This window comes from Theobroma cacao, chromosome 4 (genome assembly GCF_053813885.1).
Source record: "Theobroma cacao isolate CCN51 chromosome 4, ASM5381388v1, whole genome shotgun sequence".
NCBI classification, from domain to species: Eukaryota; Viridiplantae; Streptophyta; class Magnoliopsida; order Malvales; family Malvaceae; genus Theobroma; species Theobroma cacao.
Window position 1 is genome coordinate 37958227 of NC_142642.1, and position 24522 is coordinate 37982748.

General features: G+C 34.2%; 3 protein-coding genes across 5 annotated transcripts; all 3 read left to right on the forward strand.

Annotated features, from left to right (window-relative positions):
- Positions 1 to 7592: 7592 nt before the first annotated feature.
- On the forward strand, positions 7593 to 12068 carry LOC18603153 (quillaic acid 3-O-glycosyltransferase CSL1-like). 3 transcript variants are annotated; one of them, XM_007034966.3, is made up of 8 exons: positions 7593 to 8500; positions 8975 to 9082; positions 9474 to 9593; positions 9691 to 9903; positions 10307 to 10406; positions 10554 to 10732; positions 10829 to 11176; positions 11268 to 12068. In XM_007034966.3, the coding sequence occupies exons 1-8, from the start codon at positions 7904 to 7906 to the stop codon at positions 11817 to 11819; spliced, it is 2217 nt and encodes a 738-aa protein (XP_007035028.3). In that variant the 5' UTR covers positions 7593 to 7903; the 3' UTR covers positions 11820 to 12068. The 3 variants fall into 3 exon arrangements, with proteins under 3 accessions (XP_007035028.3, XP_017975685.2, XP_017975687.2); XM_018120196.2 differs by lacking the exon at positions 9691 to 9903; XM_018120198.2 differs by lacking the exons at positions 9474 to 9593; positions 9691 to 9903.
- Positions 12069 to 12850: 782 nt separating this feature from the next.
- Positions 12851 to 14769, forward strand: LOC18603156 (Protein kinase superfamily protein). The gene has a single exon (XM_007034971.3). It carries the CDS (start codon positions 12927 to 12929, stop codon positions 14553 to 14555), a length of 1629 nt encoding a protein of 542 aa, XP_007035033.3. The 5' UTR covers positions 12851 to 12926; the 3' UTR covers positions 14556 to 14769.
- Positions 14770 to 18479: 3710 nt separating this feature from the next.
- On the forward strand, positions 18480 to 19178 carry LOC18603158 (transcriptional regulator SUPERMAN-like). The gene has a single exon (XM_007034973.3). The coding sequence runs from the start codon at positions 18480 to 18482 to the stop codon at positions 19176 to 19178; it is 699 nt and encodes a 232-aa protein (XP_007035035.3).
- Positions 19179 to 24522: the final 5344 nt, after the last annotated feature.

The window sequence follows — 24522 nt, forward strand, 5'->3', positions numbered from 1 at the left end:
TTACAATTTATTTTTTTTCTTTTTACTTATTGTTCTTACTATTACGTTACTATTACATTTTTTTTTCTGAACTACTAATATCATTACACTTTTTACTATCAAGCCTTTTTTACTGTTTCTAAATTTCTACTATCACTATATCTTTAATATTTTTTCTTTTTCTTGACCATTCTTAAATTACCTTACTAGCTATCTCTTCTCCCTCAATAGCCTCATCTATTAAATATCCATACTCTTCAATACTAAATGTAGGAAATTTTGTTTCTATCCATCTCAATAAAAAAAAAAATTTCTTTCATGGAAAACTCAGGTCATGGGATTAATTGAAAGCCAAGATATGCTTAGTTTTCTTGATGGTAAATATACCATTGTAGACACCTAAAATAAATAAATAATTTCCCATTTTTTCTGCAAACTCCATGTCTTATAAAAAATCTACCAGAAGCTACCTAGCCACAAAGAACCAAAAAAATAAAAAAACCACAGATCAAAAGTCCTAAATCTACCAGCAGCAAGATCTAGCCACACAAAAAAAAATCAAAAAAACAATCAGAAAAGAACCAAAAAAAGAGAGCTGAGAGATCAGTGTTTGAAAAGGGGGTTCGGGAAGTGGGTGAAAGGAAAGGAATCGATCTATGTAGGTGTTTGGCCGGTGGTGAAAAAGAAAAAAAAAGGGAGTTTTGGTTGCCGCCGTCGGTGAAGTGAAAGGAAAAGGGAGGTCTTGTGGTGGCCTGCGAGAAGAGAGAAAGTGGAGAGGCCAGCGGGTAGAGAGAAGGTGGAGAGGCCAGCGGGTAGAGAGAAGGTGGAGAGGTCGACGACTAGAGAGAGAAAATGAAAAATGAAAATGAATAGAAAAGGCTAAAAAGGGGTTTTTATACCTAGAGGCAGGGAAGCAAAACAGTGCCATTTTAGTGGAGTGGCAGAAGTTAAAAGGTCCAAGCCCAAACGGCGTCGTTTTGAGCAGCTCCACAGGCACCAAACAGTGCGTTTTGAACTCTGCTTTGTGGACCTTAGGAAGCAGGCCAGGTGTAACAGATTTGGGCTTTTGCGGGCTAGCAGGTTGGGCTAACTAGAGCCCAGTAAGGTATAATCCATCTTCTTTGGTTTGGACTTGGCTCAATTAACTTTGGATTGGCCCATTTGGTTAAATAAATTACATTTTATTATTATGGTTTAAACCATATTAGGAAAAATCATTTATATATATATATATATCATGAATGCTTATATTTAATATTACAAATAAAATAATAATAATAATAATAATAATAATTCATAATACAAATATATATTTTAAAAAAATAAGAAAAATAAATAAAAAATAAAAAAATAATAAATAACATAATTGGAACAATTATTTGAGTATTACTACCTAAAAGGGGCAAAGAGTTGCCTCTTTCGGGTGGATGTTTTTCGGATGCGAAGTTCGAGACGGATTTTCACCGAAGCATCAGGATAAATCTGAACTCTAAACTTCAAAACCCGTTAAGTCAAATAGTCGTTGTTAAAAAATGATATATGTAAGAAAATGTTGTTGCATTCGAATTAATGTAATTAGTTAATGAGCTTAAATAAATATTACTAAATAAAGTTAATTTAATCATTTAAAAATTAATTAATTATTTATTTGATAAGCTTTGTAATCAAGTAAAAATTAACCAACAACGTTAAATAAAGGATATGGATTTAAATAAAAATAAAAATATATATATTAAAAATAATAAATAATCTAAAAAATTTTATTAAACATATAATTGGGTGAATTATAAATCACCTAAATCAATAAACGCGTGCATGTAGATATCATTATTTTATCCTTTCATAGCATGCCACATTTATCTTGCAAATGGTGCGGGAGTCCCGATGATGGGATTTCCCCGAGGAGTTTGTAGAGACGAGTTCTTCCGGGGATATCTCTAGGTGAGGAGAATTTCGAAACTTCACCAAAGCGTTAGGATGGTCTTCGAATAATTTTTCAATAAAAGATTACCGACTCCATCATTTAAAATAAACAAGTCATGACATCATTTTACGCTTGCATCATGTGCATACGTAAAACTAAAAAAAGAACTTAGTCAGTCAATTTAATAAAAATTTAATTAATAAGTAGGGATTAAATTAAAAGTAGGCTATATTAAGATAACTTAAGATTAAATGGTATTGTTCGCGAAATGGGCGCCACGGAGGTGCTAACCCTTCTCCGTGCGTAACCGCACTCCCGAACCCATCTCTAAAAACGTTGACCAGTTCTCGTTCTTTCGACGGACCTAAAATTAATTTAGGACTTCGTCGATTAGAATCAGATTAATAGGTGACCAATCACACTTAGATAAAAAAGATTGGTGGCGACTCCTAAACCATTTAATTTTCGCTCGTGTTTGGCGGTCGGGTTCCCGAACCCGCACGTTACAACAACCATGCCTGATCAAACTAGTCCAGAGTATATACTTTGGAAAAAATCAGATTCTCTTCTACGAGGTTGGATAACAGGTACATTATCTGAAGAAGTGCTCCGACTTGTTATTAGATTAGAAAAATCATTAGATGTATGGAATGCCTTAATGGATGCCTTTGCCCAAGAATCACAAGAAAGGGATTTTTATCTTTTACAAACTCTACAAATTCATAGAAAATATAATCTCTCCATTCCTGACTACATCAAAAAATTCAAAGCAATTTGTGATGACTTGGCTGCTATTGGAAAACCAGTAAGTGATCGAACCAAAGTGTTCCAATTGCTCAGGGGTCTTGGTCATGGATATGAGTCATTTGTAACAACTATGATGAAACCTCTTCTACCATCATTTTGTGAAATTGCTCTTTTACTTCAAGGACATGAGACAATGAAGTCTATCAACTTTCCTGAGAGTTTTGGTTCTTTAAATCAAAAAATGGCTTTTGTTAGCCAATGTTCTCAACGTCAATCTAATCAAAGGATCTTCAACAATAGATCTCAAGAACCATAAATTAGTTTTTCATCTCAAGGTAAAGGTTTTTCCCAATCTACTCATTCACATGTTAAGGATGGCATTCTAGGCATAAGATCCTTCACATCTACAACAAATGTCTCTACCAAGCAAGACCAAGACACTGAAGCCTGTTGTCAAATCTGCAACAAACCAAGGCATACCGCTCTTAATTGTTAGCAACGCTTCAATCAACTTTATCAACTTGGAATTCCTTCACAAGGTCTAACGGCCATTACTATATCAGATATTCAAGATGAAATCTAGCATCCAGACACTAGAGCCTTGTCTCATATGACTTCTGACATTGGTAAGCTAAATATTTTCAATTCATATCATGGACCTGACAAAATTATGGTAGGTAATGGACGCATACTAGATATTTCTCACATAGGATCTGCATCACTTAAAACTTGAAAAAATAATCTACATTTACAAAATGTTCTTGTTGTCCCTCAAATTAAGAAAAAATTATTATCTGTCAGTCAATTAACCTCTAATTATCCTTACACTTGTAAATTCTCATATAATGGATTTGTGATAAAAAAAAAAAAGGAGACAAAACAGGTCATAGCAATAGGAATAGAAATGGAGGCCTTTATGCCCTGTAACCAAATAATAGTTCAACAACAACAGCATTGTTCTCCAATAGATTTCGAATTGCTTCAGCAAAAGTTTGGCATGCAAGGCTAGGACATCCTCAAATGATCATCATTGATATGCTCAAACATCAAAATTTAATCTCCAGTAAGACTAATTCTAGCAATGAAAAGAACATGTTTGCTCCAGCTGTCAAATGGCCAAAGCATGTAGGCTGTCATTTGCATGTAGAAAGGATTTAAGTAAGAAACATCTTTCTGTCATTCATTGTGACTTATGGGGAAAAGCACCCATTGCTTCGTATCATTACTTTAATTGTTATGTTATTTTCTTTTATGAATGCACAAGGTTTACATGGTATTTTCCTTTGAAGAATAAATATAATTTTTTACAATGTTTTATTAAGTTTCATAAATATGTTGAAAACTAGTTTGAAAAAAAGATTAAAGTGTTTCTATCTCACAAAGACCAAGTTTAATGCCTATCTATCCAAGTTTGGCAGTAAACACCAAATGTCTTGTCCTCATACATCACCACAAAATAGGATTGCAGAAAGAAAGCTTAGGAACATAGCTAAATTAGGTTTAACTATGATGTTTCATGGAAGAATTCCCAAATACTTGTGATATGAGGCATTTGGAATTGCGGTTTGGTTGATTAATAGACAACCTTCTAGTATATTATAATGAAAGAGCCCTTATTAGCTTTTATACAATAGAAAACCTAATTATTCATCCTTAAGAGTCTTTTGTTGTCGTTGTTTCCCTAACTTAAAACCTTGCAACAAGACCAAACTTAACCCTCACTTCTTATCATGTGTATTTGTTGGATACAGTGAAGTATACAAAGGATATAAGTGTTATTATCCTTCAACAAAAAGAATATATATATCTCGACATGTGGTTTTTGATAAGGAAACTTATCATTTTCAAGAACCGACCAAGTTTTTCTCTAACAATCGGACTACTAATGAAGTTACTTCTTTTAGTGAATGGTCTACAGGTGCAGGTACTACAGACTTTATCACAGCCTCATCAACAATACCCTAGTTTAGATTTCTACCAATTGTTTATGAACAAAACCAACAAACTAGTTTTAAAAAAAAAACATGGAACCTTCTTCCTCTATCCAAGACAAACACTTAAACCAATCTCATCTTGAGTCTTCACCAAATACAATCCCATTATCCACTTTCATACAATCTGATCACACCTTGTCAACCACAAGTGAACATTTCAATCCACAACAATGCTTTCCTACCCATGATAGTCCTTTAGACCAACTTAACCATGAATTCTCTTCCATTGTCATACCATCTTCCTCAACACCACAAACTAATATTCTTCCTTCACTATCCAATTTTAACAAATCTCTCTCACAAATAACTCAGTCTCCATCATGCACTCAAACAAAATCACATACAATGACGACTAGATCTAAGAGTGGCATTGTCAAACCAAACCCCAAATACGCATCTTTAGCATACACATTCCTAGCCCACATACCTCCTAAACCTAAAACACTTAAAACTACCCTTCAATATCCAAGATGGCTAGCTACAATGCAAGAAGAGATTGTCGCACTCCATGCCAATGAAACTTGGGAACTTGTTCCATGAAAATCTGATATGAATATCATTAGAAGTAAATGGGTTTACAAGACAAAACTCAAGTCAAATGGCACTTTAGAAAGATTGAAAGGTTGATTGGTGGCAAAAGGATACTCCCAAGTGCAAGGTTTAGATTTTTTAAAGACTTTTTCTCTTGTCATTAAACCAGCTACTATTAGAGTTGTTCTTACTATTGCTCTAGCACATAATTGGGATATCAGACAATTAGATATAAAGAATGCCTTCCTCCATGGCACCATCTCTGAAGTTGTCTATCTTAAGCAGCCACCTGGCTTTCAAGACACTAGTAGGCCCAATCATGTCTGCAAACTAAAGAATGTCTTATATGGTCTCCATCAAGCTCCACGTGCCTGGTTTGATCATTTTAGCTTATTCCTTCTTTCAATTGGTTTTTCTTGTAGTACTGCAGATTTCTCACTCTTTATTAAACACAACACACATAACATCATCTATCTTTTTGTATATGTTGATGACATTCTTCTCATAGGTAGTGACACAAACTCATTGCATGATTTTATTCAAACATTAAACAAAGAATTTTCAATGAAAGATCTTGGATTCATTCATTACTTTCTAGGTATAGAAGTTTATAAGTTTCCTTAGGGGCTTTTTCTCAATCAAACCAATTATGCTACCGATCTTCTTACCAAAGCCCAAATGCTTGATTGTAAACCATTCTCTACCCCACTACCATCCAAACATATCCTTCCCACCATTGAACTTTTTGAAGATGACCATCTTTATCGAAACATTATTAGTGGATTACAATATTTAACATTAACTAGACTAGATATTACCTTTAGTCTTAACTATGTCTCTCAATTTATGCATTCACCCTCTAAATACCATTTTCAATTTGTTAAAAGAATTCTTAGATATGTTAAAGGCACTATGTCATTCGGTATTCGATTAATATCTCAAAATCCTTTAATTCTTTCTGCTTATTTAGATGCAGATTGCACAGGTTGTCCTTCCACACAACGATACACTACTGGCTTTTGCACATTTCTTGGTGGTAATTGTATCTCTTGGAGTTCTAAGAAGCAATCTACTATTGCTCGATCTAATGCTGAAGCTGAATATCGAGCTTTAGCCTCAACGGTAGCAGAACTTACTTGGTTATCCTACTTATTGCATGATCTCGGTCTCTATATAGCTCGCCCATCTTTACTTTTCTATGACAACTTATCAGCTCTTCATCTCATTATTAATTCTTTGTTTCATACTAGAACAAAACACATAGAGATTGACTATCACTTTGTTCGAAAAAAGGTGGCCTTAGGATCTCTCGAAACCAAGTTTATTCCTTCAAAGTTATAAGTAGTAGACATACTCACTAAGGCATTACCTCGACACACTTTCGAAGCATTTCATGGCAAACTTGGAGTATGATCTCCTTCCATGTCAAGTTTGAGGGGGAGTGTAGAACAGTATCATCTCTCACAAACCAGTAGTAAATCAATCACAAATAAGCAAGAAATCTCTCACAAAATAGCACCAAATCACTCACAAACCAATAGCAAATCAACAATATATCAGCAACAAGATTAGCATCATATCTTGCACTATTTTCTGTAAAAAGACGCTACACCAATTTTGGAAAATTAATACACCATTATTGACCCTATAATCTCTCCCTATTGTTGGACAAAGTTTCATTGTATAACATGATTTGTAAGCTATTTAAAGAGAGGAGAACTAACTAAGTTCTTAAGCAGAAAAAAAAAGAAACAAAAACTTATACATTTGTTTTTTCTCTTCCTCTCTTGTCTACTATCTTTCTCAACCTCTTTCTCTCCCTCTCCTTTCTGTTCCTAAATTTCATCACATAATACTTAAAGAACCTCTTCAACTATTTATAAAAATTCAAATAAATTATTTTTTATTAAATTTAATTAAATTTCTATTTTTTTATTTTAAATTTTATAAATTTTTATACCTAAAAATTAACTAATTATCTTAATTAAATTTAATATAACATTGTTGTGCTACATTAAGTCATCACAATAAAAAATAAATTTGTCATATGACTAAATCTTTATGCCACGTCAACTTCAAGTTTTTATTTTTATTGGCATATTACATCATTCTCATTTATAAACTTTCTTTGTCTTTCTACACTAAGACGGCACAATGAGTGCCCCTTTGACCAAAAATTTTCAGATTAGTACTCTCTATGTCGGTTTATTATAAGAAGAACACACACACATATACACACACACACACGTTGTTTGTTGTTTGTCATCGTTTGTTTCCAATATACGGAGACAGCTCCGTATAGTGACTTAATCCGAACTTTGCCTACTTCAATAAATATATTAATCCTATAATAAGGTAATTACCGATTCTATTTGCGTTTCGTTTTGCAACTCCTTTCTTGAGAAATCCCACCACGATTCTAGACACCTTGGGTAACCTTATCCAGCTATTCTCACCCTCCACGTTTCATCCGTAATCGCATCATCTTCCTACCCACTAGCCCCAATGTTTTTGTCCACTTAATCTTCTCTATTTCATTTGATCCGATTTTGTACAATAGGGAGTTAATTTTTTTCTAGTACAATTTTTATATTTATATCTGCTCCAGTTAATTAGTATATGAACATAGTACATGTCGAATCTGTCTGTATTAAATGGTAATAAATTACTATACAATTATATATAATGAAGGTGATGAGAGAAATTTAATAGACTGGATAGGGAGCAAATGTTAGCATGCAAGATGAAGCCTCTTCCCTTCAATCTTTGCAACCCCAAGAAAAGACCTGCCATAATCAACCGTTCTTACGCTCTCCTCCATTTCATAGCTGCAACTTCCCTAATTTTCTACAGAGTTTCTTCTTTGTTGCATTCAAGACCTTCTCTCCCTCACCTCCTGATGTTTGCCTCTGAGCTTATTCTATCTCTTCTTTGGCTACTCAACCAAGCTTATCTATGGAGACCCGTTTCTCGAAAAACTTTCCCCGAGAGATTATTGCAAGAAAAGGGGGAAGAACTACCAGGAATCGATGTGTTTATATGCACTGCAGACCCCAAGAAGGAGCCGCCTTTGGAGGTAATGAACACTGTTTTGTCAGCAATGGCACTGGATTATCCGATAGGGAAGCTCTCAGTTTATGTTTCGGATGATGGTGGTTCTTCCTCAACTTTACATGCTATCAGAGAGGCTTGGAAATTTGGTAGGTCTTGGCTTCCATTTTGTACGAGGTTTGGGATAAAAACCAGATGTCCCAAGGCCTATTTTTCAAGGTACGAGGATGATCTTGGGGAAAAGGGATACCACGAAGAAAAAGAGAAGATCAAGGTTTGAACATTTTTTTTTTGGACTTAATATAATTTCATTACCGTTTATAATTCCTTTTTTATATAAAAAAATACCGCTTAAATCAACTTCACTTCTAAATATGAATTCTGTGTAGCATTTTGTACAGCTTTCTTGGTTCCATGTGTAAGACCTTGTTACTTTCATACTTCAATAATTATTGTTAGTCAAAATAAGCGTTTTTTATAATTGAAAGAAAACTATCCTCTACAAGTGTGGTACATTTTAATTAACTCTAAGATGGATTTAAAAAACAATAATCTTATAATAAAATAACACTTCCAAATAAATATTTAAAAAATTATTTGGAACTTGGATTTTTATCACTTGCAGCTGTTATTTATTAGCTATAATTATATACAAGCATATATCGGAATCTGTAATGCTTGTGCAAGGGGAATTAATCTACTAACTGTTTAAATTTAATAATTGAGATTTGGGTCAACACTGGTGCAGCAACAATACAAATGGTTGGAAGAGCACGTGAAGAAAGCAGGAAGCAGTGGTGGGATGCTGGGAGAAACCTGCAGTTTGAATTCTATAAATCATCCTGCACATATTGAGGTATTTCTTTAATATATCTCTGTAAATCACTAAATCGTTGGCCACTTTAAGAATATGTCCATGTTTTGTTTTTGTCTAATCTTTTGGATCATGGGAAAATTGATTTTGGGGGAAAAGGCCGAAAAGGAAAACGAAATAGAGAAGTTTATTATATATATATAAATGATGCAGATCACGATGGTTGGTGATGGGGGCTTTAGCATCTGGTTTTGGTATTTCTTTGGGTCGCTAATACATAGAAAGGGCAGATACGAAATAGGGTCCATTAGATCTGGCCTTTTGTAACAAAAACATAATCGATCCACTAGCTCCATGGACCAAATTCAGCTGAGAGGCCCACGACTGACCTGCCTTAGTAAAGCATTCAAATGCATTGGGAATTCTTTTGCAGGTGATACAGGATGAATCCCATGACACCAATCAAGCCAAGATGCCCCTTCTCGTCTACGTTTCTCGTGAGAAAAGCCCTTCTTCTCCTCACCATTTCAAAGCTGGAGCACTCAATGTTCTTGTAATTTCTCTCTTCCCTATATGTTTTGCCAAAACACATTTCTCATGCAGAAGACGACTGATCGTGAAGTTGTAAGTTGGTTTTACTTCTGTTGTAGCTTAGGGTGTCCAGCATGATAAGCAACTCGCCTTACATATTAGTATTAGACTGCGACATGCGCTGCAATGACCCGACATCCGCATTACAAGCAATGTGTTTCCACTTGGATCCTAGAATCTCTTCCAACCTAGCTTTTGTTCAATTCCCTCAGAAATTCCACAATCTCAGTACGATGGATATATACGATGGCCAATTAAGATCAGTATTCTTGGTACGTGAATGAAGTGAAACTACAATCATTGTGTTACACTTACATGTAATAATGGAATGATCCCTTGGCCTGCATTAGGCACAATCTTTTTCAGAATTATGTTATAACTGGTTTAGTCTTTAAGAACCATACGTGTAATCTTGCATGGGCATCAGTTTGTGTAATCTAACACTTGTTTAATGCTGATGACGAGTGCTAGTGCAATGAAACTTGTTCTACTGCTATGTTTACTGTAAGTAATGTGGTTGTAATCACAAGTGTATGTGTGTGTAAGAAATATAAGAAAAATGTGCTCTGTTTGCCCCTGTTTTCAGGTTCAGTAACGGAGGCTCTTATATGTGAGAATGTTCTTGTTTGCTGCTTAGTTGAACATTAAACACAATTGTTGGATCTCATTTTTTAGGTAAAGTGGCCTGGTATGGATGGACTGCAGGGACCTATGTTATCTGGAACGGGCTTTTACATGAAGCGAAAGGCATTGTATGGAGATATAGTACAAGAAGGTGGGTGGAAAAAAAAACCAGTTAAGCAGAATTACTCAGAAAACTCATCATATTGGACTTAAACGTTGAAATAGTTCTACTCGGATTTTGTAATGTGTAGCATTTTTCATTTAGACTGTATGGCTTTAATTTTCATTTTCAATCCAGATACCGACCCCATTCAGTTAAAACAATATCTTGGTCCATCAAATGAATTAGTGAAATCACTTCATCGGAGCAACCATCACAACTCTGTCAACAACATGGACTCGCCAAGCAGATTGCTAGAAGAAACCAGAAATTTAGCCTCCTGCACATACGAGAAAGAAACTCAGTGGGGAAAACAGGCAAGCATCGACATTCAAATATAATTATTTCTATCATAGACTAGTTGATGTGCCAATAAATTTTCAGGTTTTGTTTCCTAAAAAAAAAAAAAACAGGTTGGATTCTTGTACAATTCCGTGGTAGAAGATTATTTGACTGGGTTTATATTGCACTGCAAGGGGTGGAATTCTCTCTTTTGTGATCCCCCAAGGCCAGCATTCTTGGGCACCGCCACAACTAAGTTGAATGACACGTTATTACAAGGTGCAAGGTGGAACTGTGGGGTGCTCCAAGTTGCCCTCTCACGGTTTTCCCCTCTGATTTATGGATTATCAAGAATGTCCCTGCTTCAAACAATGTGTTATGCCCACCTTTCACTTCAGCCCCTCTATTCCTTGCCTATGTGGTGTTTAGCTACTATTCCTCAACTTTGCCTCTTGAATGCCATTCCTTTGTACCCCAAGGTGCGTTCATTAAAAAGCAATTCTATTTTAACCAAACTGGATTTTCTTCACTAAGAGGATCTGACTTTTTTTTTTTTTTTCTCTCTTACAGGTTTCAGATTCATGGTTTATGATCTATTCATATATTTTTATCATGTCACAATTGAAACATTTAGAGGAAGTTCTGTCAACGGGTGATCCAATGTGGACATGGTGGAATGAAGAGAGGATTTGGATGATGAAGTCAGTTACATCTTATTCCATTGGAAGTTTGAACGCTGTGTTGAAGTTTTTTGGTTTGAGGGAAGCCAACTTCGTGCCCACAAATAAAGTTGCAGATGATGAACAAGTTACATTCTACCAAAAGGGAATATTCAATTTCCAAGCATCAACAATCGTTCTTGCTCCACTGGTTACATTAGTCTCCTTAAACATGATTTCCTTCGCCGGAGGGCTTGCCAGAATAATTGTCAAGGGAAGTAATTGGAATGAGATGTTTGGACAAATTTTCCTCTCCTTTTTCATCCTAATGGTGCATTTCCCTATAGTTGAAGGGATGATGTTCAGGAAGGACAAAGGACGGATTCCTCCTTCGGTTACCCTATTTTCTCTTGCACTTTCCACTTGTTTCCTGTGCCTTGGATCCTTGATTCTCATGCCCTGAACTGTCAAGTTCCTCTGCTGCTATCAGCCTACTGCTTTTCAAGTATCAAATCCTAAACTTTTGTGACAAAGGAGGCAGAAATTTTTCAAATAAGAGGCTGTCAGGGGTAAGTCTTTGGTATTTACCAGTAACAAATCTAGTTATCAAACTTGTTAGCAACAAATTAAATGGCTATAAGGTAGATAAAAGGAGATCTTAGGAACTGAAGAAACAGATTTGGCAAGAAATAGTACTGCTCTGTTTTTTGCTTTTGCCAGTATTCCATTGAATGGTATGCTAATTCACTGTTTGGAGCTTGGAAATTGGAGAAAAGAATTCCAATGCGTAATACTCAATGATTGATGTTAAACAATTAATCATTAATTCAGAAAGCAGCAACAAAAAACCAAAAGCAGGGGACTTACATAGGTAATTACATTTTTTAAGTTCTTGGTAGATCATCTCTGATCGGCTCGTGGCTACCCTTTTGGAGTAAAATTTGAAGCAGCCTTGAAAGTGTAGCCCAAGGACCAGATCAGTCTGGAAAAGATGAGAGCATATCCACTTATCCAAAATTAGTTTTCTTGGATTGGTTTATCATTGCTTTCCTTATCTTTCACCAATTGCATCAAACAATCACCTCATTACTATTTTTCATATTTTCATTAACTATATAAAATAATCACATCAACTCTCTATATATGCTGATTATAATGGAGTCTCCAATGCTTTTTGGTCCAAAAATAGATTTTATTAATTGCAACAAAGATATAGAACCAATTAATATTAATTAGCTCCAAATGCCCATTGGGGCAACATCCCATTGCCTTTGGCCTTTGCTTCTTTTTATTTAATGCTAGAAGCCTGAAGTTCGTTCTCTTTCTTTTATACAGATAAAGTAGTTGTAGATTCACATGTATCCCCTTTACCCTCTCATAGATAAATATATCACCGCTATAACAATGTCTTTCCTTTTCAAACCTCACAAGAAAACCGCCTAAAACCTTTCTACTTTTCTTTCTCTTCCCTTCATCTATATTCTTCAAGAATCCTCCAGAAAAACCCCATCCCAAACAACAAGAAGAATTCTGTTTCACTCAGAGAGAAAGCAAAGAAAAAAGAAACTCCATGGCTCATGAACAAGAACATCATCCTAAGCTTCAATTCCCATTAGAATCAGAGGCTTACAAGATCATTGATGAAATCGGAGTTGGTGTTAGTGCCGTAGTTTACAAAGCCGAATGTACTCCCATGAATTCAACTGTTGTTGCCATTAAATCCATTGATCTTGACCAGTCCAAAGATTTCGACAACATTCGACGTGAGACCAAGATCTTGTCGCTTCTTTCACACCCTAACATCCTCAATGCTCATTGTTCCTTTACAGTCGACCAACGTCTCTGGGTGGTGATGCCCTTTATGTCTGGCGGTTCTTTACAATCCATAATCTCATCTTCTTTCCCTGATGGCTTACCAGAGCAATGCATTGCCATTGTTCTCAAAGAAACCCTAAATGCATTGTCGTATCTTCACAACCAAGGGCATTTGCATAGAGATATAAAGGCTGGCAACATTTTGATGGACTCAAACGGGTGTGTTAAGCTTGCCGATTTTGGCGTTTCCGCTTCGATTTATGAGTCCAATCCGGGTTATGGATCAGGCTCATCAACATCTTCATCACCGTTGATGCTAAATGACGTGACGGGAACCCCATATTGGATGGCTCCAGAGGTGATACACTCGCATACAGGATATAGTTTCAAGGCTGATATATGGTCGTTTGGTATAACTGCACTTGAATTAGCCCATGGAAGGCCTCCTTTATCTCATCTACCTCTTTCAAAGTCTTTAATCATGAAGATTACCAAACGATTTAGGTTTTCTGATTATGAAAGTAATAGCAAAGAAGGTAAAAGCAAGAAGTTTTCCAAGGCATTTAAGGATATGGTTGCCTCGTGTCTTGATCAAGATCCTGCAAAGCGACCCTCGGCAGAGAAACTTCTGAAACATTCTTTTTTCAAGAGTTGCAAAGGTTCTGAATTTCTTGTGAAGAATGTGTTGCATGGATTGTCTAGTGTTGAAGAAAGATTCAGGGTAAGCAAGATTCTTGGCAAGGGTGTTCATGTTGAAGCAGATGATGATGATGTTGATGGGGAGTCAGTGTCTCAGCTTGTTAAATATAGAAGGATTAGTGGGTGGAACTTCAACGAAGATGGGTTCGAGTTAGAACCCGTATTCCCCGATGAATCAAAAGAGGATTCAATTGTGAAACAGGTTCGTTTTGGTGGCGAAATGATAATTCCAGGAACGGTAGGCGAGGCGGATGGATTAAGTAACTCTGGGAGGATAAATTTGAATTCACCAGAAACAGAGTCAAGTTTGCTTAGTTCAAGAGGGGAGGGAGGAGATGAGGCTTCTTCACCATCATCATGGCGAGTTGGGGGTAAAGAAGAGTCAGGCATTGAGGGAATTGTAGGAGATGAGGCTGGAATTGAAGGTACTGTTAATACAGATATAATGGTGGGTGGCCTGACAGCACTGATAAGGAGTTTGGATGATCAAAGGCAGAGGGTGACAGATCTAATTACCCTGTTTGGAGGGGATGTGACCAGCAGAGAAGATCAATTGTTGCAATTAATTGAGAGGTTGAGGTTGGACTTGGAGAATGAAAGGCAAAAGAACTTTCAATTAGAGATGGAACTGGAGTTTCTCAAAATTCATATTTCTGGTGCATCTAACACTGATGAAAACAATTGAAGTTCGCACAACTATTATATGTGGAGTCGGTTGAAGACTTTCGGATATAACCGTGAAATTTCAGTCTATTTTCATGTTTTCTTGCCTGGAACCTGTTCTTTGGGTCTGGGTTCTAGTATTACGTATCAGTTGTGAAAATTTGTGCTCTAGGATAGTTTGGGGATATGCCAAACAGGCCTAATCTGATTTCATCTAATAGAAGAAATTGAGATAATATGAGATCATCTTTTGACGTCCTTTTAATGCGGAGTTCAATCGTCACTTAAAGCTGGGTTTATGAGCTACAGAAACTTGTTGGGCTCGAAAGCCCATTTTTCTTTTGAGGGGTTCACCTGCGGACGACACAAAACTTTCACCATGGTCCATAGGCCGCTCCATTGGGCTAATCTCAAGCGAATAGCTCAAATAGTTCTTAATTTTTGTGCGTATTTTTCAAATGCCAATAGCAGATTCTTAATCTTCCTTAATTGACTACATAATGAAATGGACCATGAACTAATAATTTTTATCTCGTTCTTTACAAAATAAAAGAATGAAAATAATAATTTTTCTTTTGGCTATCAATTCTTGATATAGCAAAAGTCTTATCTTTATTTTCCCAATGATGCATAAATTCATAGTTGTTTGATAATAAAATTTGTACAAAGAAAAAAATTTGACAGGGTGCCCTGATTTATGAAATAGTTAATTAGCGGCCAACATGAAAAATGTGACAACAGGACCATGGAAGATCTGCTCAGATCAGTGAACATTTTGCCATTTTCTTCTGGTCTCAGGACCTTCTTCCCCGTTGGAAATTGGAATCTCTTATCAACACAAAGAGCTGTGAACAGCGAATGGCAAGCCTTACCGTAATTCAGAATCCAAACGAAAAGGAGTTCCCAATCTGTCAGCCTCTCAAGTCTCAACCCGCATAAATTCAATGCACATTGTAAAGAGCATTTGAGCTTCTGCTTTACCTGTTGATACTTTCCATGTGCTTTTCAGGCGGAGATTAGAAAAACAATGACAAAAAAAAGAAGACTCGAAATGATTCAAAGCTGATGAGACAAGCAACCAAATGGCAAAGCCTGTTTAATTCCCATCAGGACTGTAATTCATTAACAGCCAACAAAACCACAATTTAGCCTGTACTAATTAACTACTTTCTCCACTTCCATTTTTGTCATATGTAAACAAAGTAATTAAGCATTAAAGGAAGCTGTAAACCTCAGATTCTAGTGAAAATATACATAACAACCTGCAATCTTAAACTATGAGTGGAAGAGACGGCAACCTCTTACACTGCGGGTAAACACTGCAATTTCGGCTGCCGAACCTAATGAAATCACGGCTATATATAGCATGACACGGGATCACCCAATTGGCTGCTAGTCTTTTAGTAAATCTCAGCTAAATGGGGCAGTATCTTTTGTCTAAACGGCTTCTCTGATGAACCTTGCTCCCTTATTCTCAAAGAATAAGGAAAGGAAATCATGGGGGGGGTGCACTGGGATTTCCTTCCTTTGAGATAATGTTGTGTAAATCAAAGCTTTTTCGAATGATATGATATTGGCTGCAGGCATTGTTGCATCTGCGTTGTGCTGGCAATTATATACAGCTACTACCTTTTCTCTTTTTTTTGTTTTTTGGTACTTTTTAGCGGTAGCTATTGTAGCTAGCTCCATTCCATTTTCAACATCCAAGTAAAGCAGGAACAAAAGTTGAAAAACGTAGGGAATGTTATGACCTTGTTTTCGTTATCCCAGTGTTCCCATGTTAACGATTTCATGTCTTTTCTTCCTTGGTTTTTCACAATTTTTTTAGCAAAAAAAAAGAAACCCTTTTGGGGCATTAATTCAGTATAGTTTATTATGGCTGGCATAGACTTAAAAATACATTGAAAGATCTATTTTATATGAAGGGTTTGTGTTGATTTTAAATCAATTGGGTGTGACTTTTGTCGACTTTTCCTTCTAATGGTAAAACAGAACTATCACCGGATTTTGAATTGTGTTTGTCATGAAGCATGTATAAGGTTGGCAATTTTTAACTTTCCCCTTCAAACTACAACAAATTTAACAATTTAAAAATATGCTATTAAAAATATTTTCAATAATACTTTCTGTCTGTATACTTTTACAGTAATTTTGTAAATTTAATTGTTCTATAAAAATTTATAAAAGCACTATGAATAAAATGTAGTTATAGAGCTTACATACATTAGTAAAGACTAAACGTTTGATATGTCTACTAAATGTAAAAAAAATACAATTAAAAGTTTAAATAGTTACACTTTTTAAGATTTCATTATATAAAAAATATATTGTTTAAAGAAATGTAACTGAAGTCCAAATTTATTGTACTATTTAAATTTTAATCTTATATTTTTGAACAAATAGTTTTCAGATTAATTATTTATGAATTATATACGTGTTGGACTCTAAGAACATTAGTAAAACTTGAATACTAATGTATTAGCAATTTTCCATTTCCAAGAAAATATCTTAGAATTTGAGAACTTCAATTTGCAACATTTAAACTAGTAGTCTGAATTCTGAAAAAGATGTTTGGTCTAGGAAATGAAAGAGACTTAGTAGTCCTCGTTATATTATATATAATAACAATAATAATAATTTTAGAAGTGATAAAGCACATTAATTATCTTCTTTTTGACTTATTGCTTCCTTGTTAATAAGTTAGAAGTAATGTGCATGTATGTCTCATTAAAGCACAATAATTATGAATTTAGCCGCGCCATTGATAATTTTTTTTTTCTTTTTTAGAGTAACTGATGAAGGACAAATACTCTAGTATATTCCTTTAGTTGAGGTCCAACACTAAGGGAACATCTTCAGTTTTTTTACTAATTAAATTAAGTTTATTTGCAAATGAAACTTTACTAATCACTAGTATGACATCAAGAAAATTTTGATTATGTGCTCTAAAAAGATATTCGTTTATCATTTAAAATAAAATCTAAGCAAAAAGGAAGATGCAAGGGTAGGATAAAATCTAAGGATAATGAATGTGTCTAAGAATAAGCTCCATGTACCAGTCATTTGATTATCAGTTTGATGAGTATTAATGAATGATTAGGGCAGTTGTGGGTATCAAGATTAATGCTTGTTCATGCACGGTGAATTGGTGATTGATTCCGTACTCAATTCATTCAAGTTGCCATTGCAGACATTCAATATTAATTGTAGCCATAGTACTTCTTGTCGATTGGTCCAGATATGGATGAGAATGATAACTTGTACTCCTATTAGTCCATTATTAATTAGGTTCTGATAATCAATGAGCCTTATTCAAACATTCAGTACACAGAGTTCTTGTGTTAATCTCATCATTTATTTTTCCTTTTTCCACAGAGGTACAAAAGCTAAGAACCATGGGAAATCAAGCATTCAAGCTAGTATGTATTTTCTCTTTCCTCTGACTTGTCTGATTTTAACCAATGGCATCTGGCCATGTTGTATGGTTCAGTGTAAGGTGTCCATCCACTGATCTCATCTCCTAAATTAATTTCTTTGGAACAGTTACGTATAAAACAATTTATAAAATAGTTGGAGAGTTTTTTCTTCATATGGCAAAAAGGCGAAACATGGCGGGCCGAGGTTCTACATATAGTATGTAGTGACCGAAAATATGGATGGGTTACCCCTTCAATGGGATTTTCAGCTTCTTGGCTTAGAATTTGATGGCCTGTATTGTTGCAACTTTAATCACTTTCTTCTCTGAGACCGAGAACCCAACTCCATATCATCACCATAAATCTCAGGTCAGTTGCGTTCCCCTCTCTTTCTCTCTCTCTCTTTCTTTTTTCTAGTCCCAACTTTTGAGAGGTGGGGTTCTTTTGTTTCTTTATAAATTGACATGATATGAGCTAGACTGTTCTTGTCTTTTTGATCTTGCCAGGTCTGACTGAACCAAAAAGAATCCATGGAGAGGAACAGTTTTAGTAACAGCCTGAAAGACCATAGTATTGGAAGTAAAGCCATTAAAGACAGCAGCAGCAACTACGACAACCAGAACAACTTCAAGCTTAAGGATACACGGAGCAGTAATAATCAAGGTTTTGGAGAAGATTATCTAGCTGGGTTTTCATGGCCACCAAGGTCTTACACTTGCAGCTTCTGCAAGAGAGAATTTAGATCTGCTCAAGCTCTGGGTGGTCACATGAATGTTCACAGGAGAGACAGAGCCAGGCTAAGACAATCACCTCCAAGGGATCATGGTCAGCCCCCTTGTCTGAACCTTAACCTTTACCCTAACCCTAACCCTAACCCTAATTTCTCTTCCTCATCCTTGGTTTCTTCTCCATTCTCATCCACATTACCTTCCCTGGTTTCTCCTCCTCTTTCTTCTTTATCTTCTTCTTTTGCTTCCCCTAGTCATGAAATGAAGAAATGGCGAGTGAATGGTACCCTTATGGATCCTTTAAGCTCGAAAGGCTCGGATTCAACTAACATGACCAAGGGTGCAAAATCGTTTTATGGAGTTAAAGAATTAAAAGATTATGAGTGTAATAAGTTCCTAAAGAAGACTGAGTATGTAAGGTTGGACTTGGACTTGGAGATCGGTCTGGTTAGTGATTCCAAGAAAGATTTGGATTTGGAACTTCGATTGGGGTACTCTTAGTTCTTTGATGAATTTGTTGCAGCTTTATCAACTAACATCCAAGGACTGGGTGCTTCCAATTTGGCATATTGAAGTCTGTGATCAATTATAAGCTTCATTTGTTTACCATGCACTGGGAAATCAACTCAATCATGAAGCTGCAATGCTACATAAATATGTCTTATCAGTTTGCTTAAATGTTAGAATATCATAGCCGAATGTGCTAGTCTCTCATGACTCTCATCTTCCGGCCCCTCAGCAGTAGGAATCTACCATGTAGTATATACCTACCATATATTGACAATTTAGTTTTATGTTTAAATGAAGTATGCTTAATTAATTCTTCATTATATAGCATTGCACATCTTTTAAGCTAAGGAAAAGCCATCTTGTTAATTAATTTTGTATGAATATTATCTCTATTGTCTCTCCTTACATATACGTGTGTTAATTTTATCCTGATTTTTCTTATTGGCTTTGGTTATTAACGTTGTTGGTGTACAAACTACAAAATACTCTTGTTAGGTTAACTGTACTTAACTACAAACAGTTGGTTTAATCAAAATTTTAAAACCCAAAGTAAAATAGTTCAAGTGGTCAGCTTTCTTTTTGTGTAATTGACCTACTTAGAAGAGAAAACCTGATGATGTTTTACTAGTGAATATATGCCAAAGAAAATATAAGGAGAACTAATGTTTGAATGATTTTCTTAGGTATATTAATTATATCAAGGTAGCTTGCTTTAGTTAGAAAACATAACTAGCTAGCTCTTGTTTTAGGTGAGGAACAAATTCAAATAAACCCCCTCTCCCCAAAATATATAGTACATATATGAAGAAAAAATTTTGCTTGGCTGCCTAGCCAAAAGGAAGATGAGGACAAAAAATGTTCCATAGTTGACAAAACAATCGAATTTGAATGGTAATTAAACACAAAGAAGGGGGAAAAAGGCAAGAATAATTTGTTCCGATTTGATAATATTTATTTAGTTTCTACTCTTAACAAGTTAGAATATAAACAAAAACAAGAGATTGATTTCATGACAGTTTGTCAATTGTTAGACAAATCTTAAAATTGCTTGCTGCATCTATAAATTAATATTGCTTTGAATAGATTATGTTGATAAAAAGGAAAAATATGACAGTTTAAAGTTTGTTTTTGAATCACTGGTGGATGGAATGTCACATTATTGAAAATAAAATTTGTAGTGAAATAGGGAAAAATGACTTCCTGGTACTTTTTGAGCAAGTCATTTTCCATACAGTCACTTATACTCTGCATTATTTACAATCACCATGGCAGATCATTATTGGAACCAAGTTCCAACACAGGCATGAGTGTATACTGAGCAGAACCCATAATGCCAACTTCGTTACTTCAAAATTTTAACAATTCAACAAAAATTCATAATAATCTCTAAATGTTAACTACAATTTTTTAGCATACAAAAGCCAACAATATCTTTTTCCTTTTCCTTCTTATTATACCTCTGCGAGTACATATTAGGTGATTGCAATGATTTAAATTTAGTTAAGTGGAGCATATATACTTACTCATATCAATTTAATGATGAACTATATGCAAAAATGTTGAAGTATTCATAGTAAATTGAATGTCAGCTCCAACAGAAACTCATGCAAAAGAGAGAAAAAAGAAAAGCAATGATAAGGTTTGAATATCATAATGTGATTCCTCCTTCACAAGATATCTTAGAATAAACCAAAGAAAGATTTTTCTCAGACAAAAGTTGCAAGATTTTGGCACACCTTGGACAGTCAGTACAAACGTAATAAAATGAGCAATTAATGAAATAAGAAGTTACATATGAGAAGGTGAGTGAATGAGGATGAAGATAAAGATGAATTGGAGGAGTAATCTCTATAATTCACATACTGATACCGAAATGGTCGCCATGTCAAAAGGACATGCTGAGTGGTGAGAGAGGGTTTGTTTTTTTTTGGGGGGGTTCTTTGGATGCTTTTCCCAAAATCTGATGGTTTGCATGTTCCCGACAATGTCTGGGTGTCAAATGGTATGATGGCTTTTCCTTAAAGGGAATGAGAGGTTTAGGTCAGTTCAAAGCATTACAGAGAACTGATAGACCCAAACTCTTTCCCAACATGGCATTCAGTCAGGACACAACACTCACATACTTACAAACCACTCCCCTCCCCCCAACCTCCTCTCCTCTGTCATTTCATTTCATTTATAACATTTCAGTACTACTATTTCTCCTCCTAAATGCACTTTTATGTATTGACAGCCCTCTTTTTGATTGATAGGGCACTCTTTCCCCTCCTCTTCATCTCTCCTGTCGTCTCCACCCTCCCTCCCCCCCCCCCCCCCCCCCCCTTTTTATATTTTTTTATTGAAGCCCTGAATTAAGGTGCATGTACTATGTTGTATTAGAGCCTTATCAAACAGTTCAAAACCATAAGTTGAGAGATTTTATCTTTAAGGGTTTTGATTAAGGGAAGCAAAAGAATTCGAAACAAACATATACACGCATCATTGAATCAAATGCTGTTTTGCTTTTGACAAATAAATTGAGAATATTTTATAAGAGGTGAAAACTATGGCATGCCCTTAAGAAAAGGAGGTCAAAGAGAGTGGCCTAATCAAATGTAATGTGAAGGGTGAAACCGAAAACTGTTAAAGCTGTACTGAAGAGAGAAAAGATGGGGCAGGGCACATCCAATCCAATCCAACACATCTGTTACAAACATGTAGCATGTACAAGCACTCCTCACTCAAGTCAGATACTGAAATGTGATTGATTATAGAACCTCAGGGGAGGGGCCAGAAGCCCAGAACCGACGTCACCTTCTTTATCATTGTCCATTCAAACTTCTTTTAGATACTGTCTTCGCCAAAGACAAATGAGACCAAACGCTTGCCAAAGTACTCAAAAATTGTTACATGTTCAACTTCTGCCAACCGATAAAGGATCAATATCCCATGTTCCTTGCATATTGAATGAAAGAAAAATTAGGTGGCCATGGAGGGAACCTTTTCTTTTTCTTTTGTATATAAAGTTTAAAGTGTTATAGCAAAATATGTAGAATCAAAATGTTGTCAAATCTGAAGAAAGGGTTTGCATTTATGTAAAAAGGATGATTATTACTTGAAAACACTTTAAGCAAATAAATATCTTTTCATTGCAAATGCAATAACAAAAAAGAAATCCCACACCACTACTCTATTTGTTAAAGTACCAATTAATTTGTCACGTCTCACTTGAATTTAACTCAAATAGTAAGGATAAGGTGAGATTTTGATAAAAATTTTAAATTCGAGCCATAATTTTGCAGAAAGAAAAGAGTAAACTACTTTGTGATTTTCATTAAAGGAAAGTTTTTAGATTAAATACTAATATCTTTTGGTAGAAGGGATACCCTTGCCTATATACCACATGGAATTAGTCCATGGGAAAAAAATGAACAAGAAATATAGGTATAGGTTTTTGATTGGGAATTATATCTCTATTTTGGGTGAGAAGCATTGATATCAAATACAGAGACTCTTTTTGTAAGTATTTTGAAAGGGTGATATCTCTTCTCTTTAGGGGTGAGTAAAACTAAATCAAATTAATTATCCATCCAAATTAAATACGATTTGGATAAAATGGTTCAGTCTAATTGATCAATTGGATCAATTAGTCCAAAATGTTTGATCTAATTAGTTTTTTGATCGGTTCTCAATTTTAAAATTTTTAGACTAATCCATCCAAAAAACCAAACTAGCTTTTTATATATATTAAGAAGAATTGATAATAAACTTAATTAATAATACATTTAAAATATATTAATTTATTATATGTACGTATACAAATCATAATCATAACAATTCAATTTTTTTTTATAAACCTGTATTAATATGAAATTATAAGTTATATATTTTAAATGATATCACTTATATGTTAATATTATAATATATGATAGTAAATATCCTACATATTAATATGTTATAATTATTACACCTTAATAATATTCAATAATATAAAATGTTTTGTGTGTATATATATATATATATATATATATATATATATATAATTGTATAAACATTATATATATATTTAATTTATATATAAGCATTACTATAATTTATAATAAACTTTATTTTTATGATTATACTTAATAACCTTATTATTTATCACCTTAGTTTTTATAACATATTGTTTATAATTAGTTATTATTTATACAAAATTTTGATATAAAACATTATAACATATAAGTTATGTCATTAATTTCATATATACATAATAATAATATATTATATATATACATATATTTAATTTATATATATGCATTACTGTAATTTATAATAGATTTTATTTATATGATTACACTTAATAATTTTATTGGTTATTGTCTTAATTTTTATAACATATTGTTTATAATTAGTTATTATTTATACAAATTTTGATATAAAAATTAAAATATTATAACATATAAGTTGTGTCATTAATTTCATATATATAATAAAGTATACATATATATTTATTATATACATAATTTGCATATTTTATAATTATAGATGAAGTTTATAAGTTTTAATATTATAATTTGTAAAAAAAAAATAAATAATAAAATTTTGATCAATTAGTCCAAAATCAAACTGACAAACCAATTCTATGTTTGGTCAATTTGATCTTTTTTTATGTTTGGTCGATTTTGATTGGTTTTCTAAAAATGTTTTGTCTATTTAGTCTTTAGGTATGGTGGACCAAACCACTTAATCCACTCATTTGCTCATCCCTATTTCCCTTGGTGCAATTTCAATAAAATTCTAATTTAAAAAAAAATAGTTTAAATTATGTTTATAAGATTATTTTACAAAGTGGTATTTAGGCATCCTCTAAAAACTTCATAATTTTTTTAAGCCCTGTTATTTAATAGCATAGACTCTCTTGTATCGGATCAATCCTCGTTGACTGACTTTTAAAAAAAAAAATCCTCGTGGACTCACTTTAACTATAGTTAAATTATCTAAAATTAACACTTAAATTAAACAAAAAAATAAGGAAAACCGATTGGAAAACTCTTGATGTGTGACATCTGTATTTAAGATTTACCCATAAAAGATAATTTATCATAAAAAATATAAAAATAAAAATAAAGAACTTTGATGTGCGACTCAATTACTTTCAACTAAGCAAATTGTTGTGCGTACGTTTATAAGCAAATGAGCATGCACAATCAAAGCAAATTATGCATGCATTCACGACTCATTCAATCAATTAAATGTTATTACAAACTTTATATTATGCCATTGTTGAGTGATTGACTGATTATGTCGTTTTGAACTAAACTTGCATTCGTTTCCCATTAATAACACACACCAAAAAGTGCTTCTTGGGGAAAAT

Excerpts from the sequence above, each read along its gene's own strand:
- LOC18603156 (XM_007034971.3), top strand. The coding sequence starts at position 12,927 with ATGGCTCATGAACAAGAACATCATCCTAAGCTTCAATTCCCATTAGAA.
- LOC18603153 (XM_007034966.3), top strand. The coding sequence starts at position 7,904 with ATGTTAGCATGCAAGATGAAGCCTCTTCCCTTCAATCTTTGCAACCCC. Across the intron at positions 8,501-8,974 it reads AAGAAAAAGAGAAGATCAAG|CAACAATACAAATGGTTGGA; the intron begins GTTTGAACATTT and ends ACACTGGTGCAG. Across the intron at positions 10,733-10,828 it reads AAACTCAGTGGGGAAAACAG|GTTGGATTCTTGTACAATTC; the intron begins GCAAGCATCGAC and ends AAAAAAAAACAG.
- LOC18603158 (XM_007034973.3), top strand. The coding sequence starts at position 18,480 with ATGGAGAGGAACAGTTTTAGTAACAGCCTGAAAGACCATAGTATTGGA.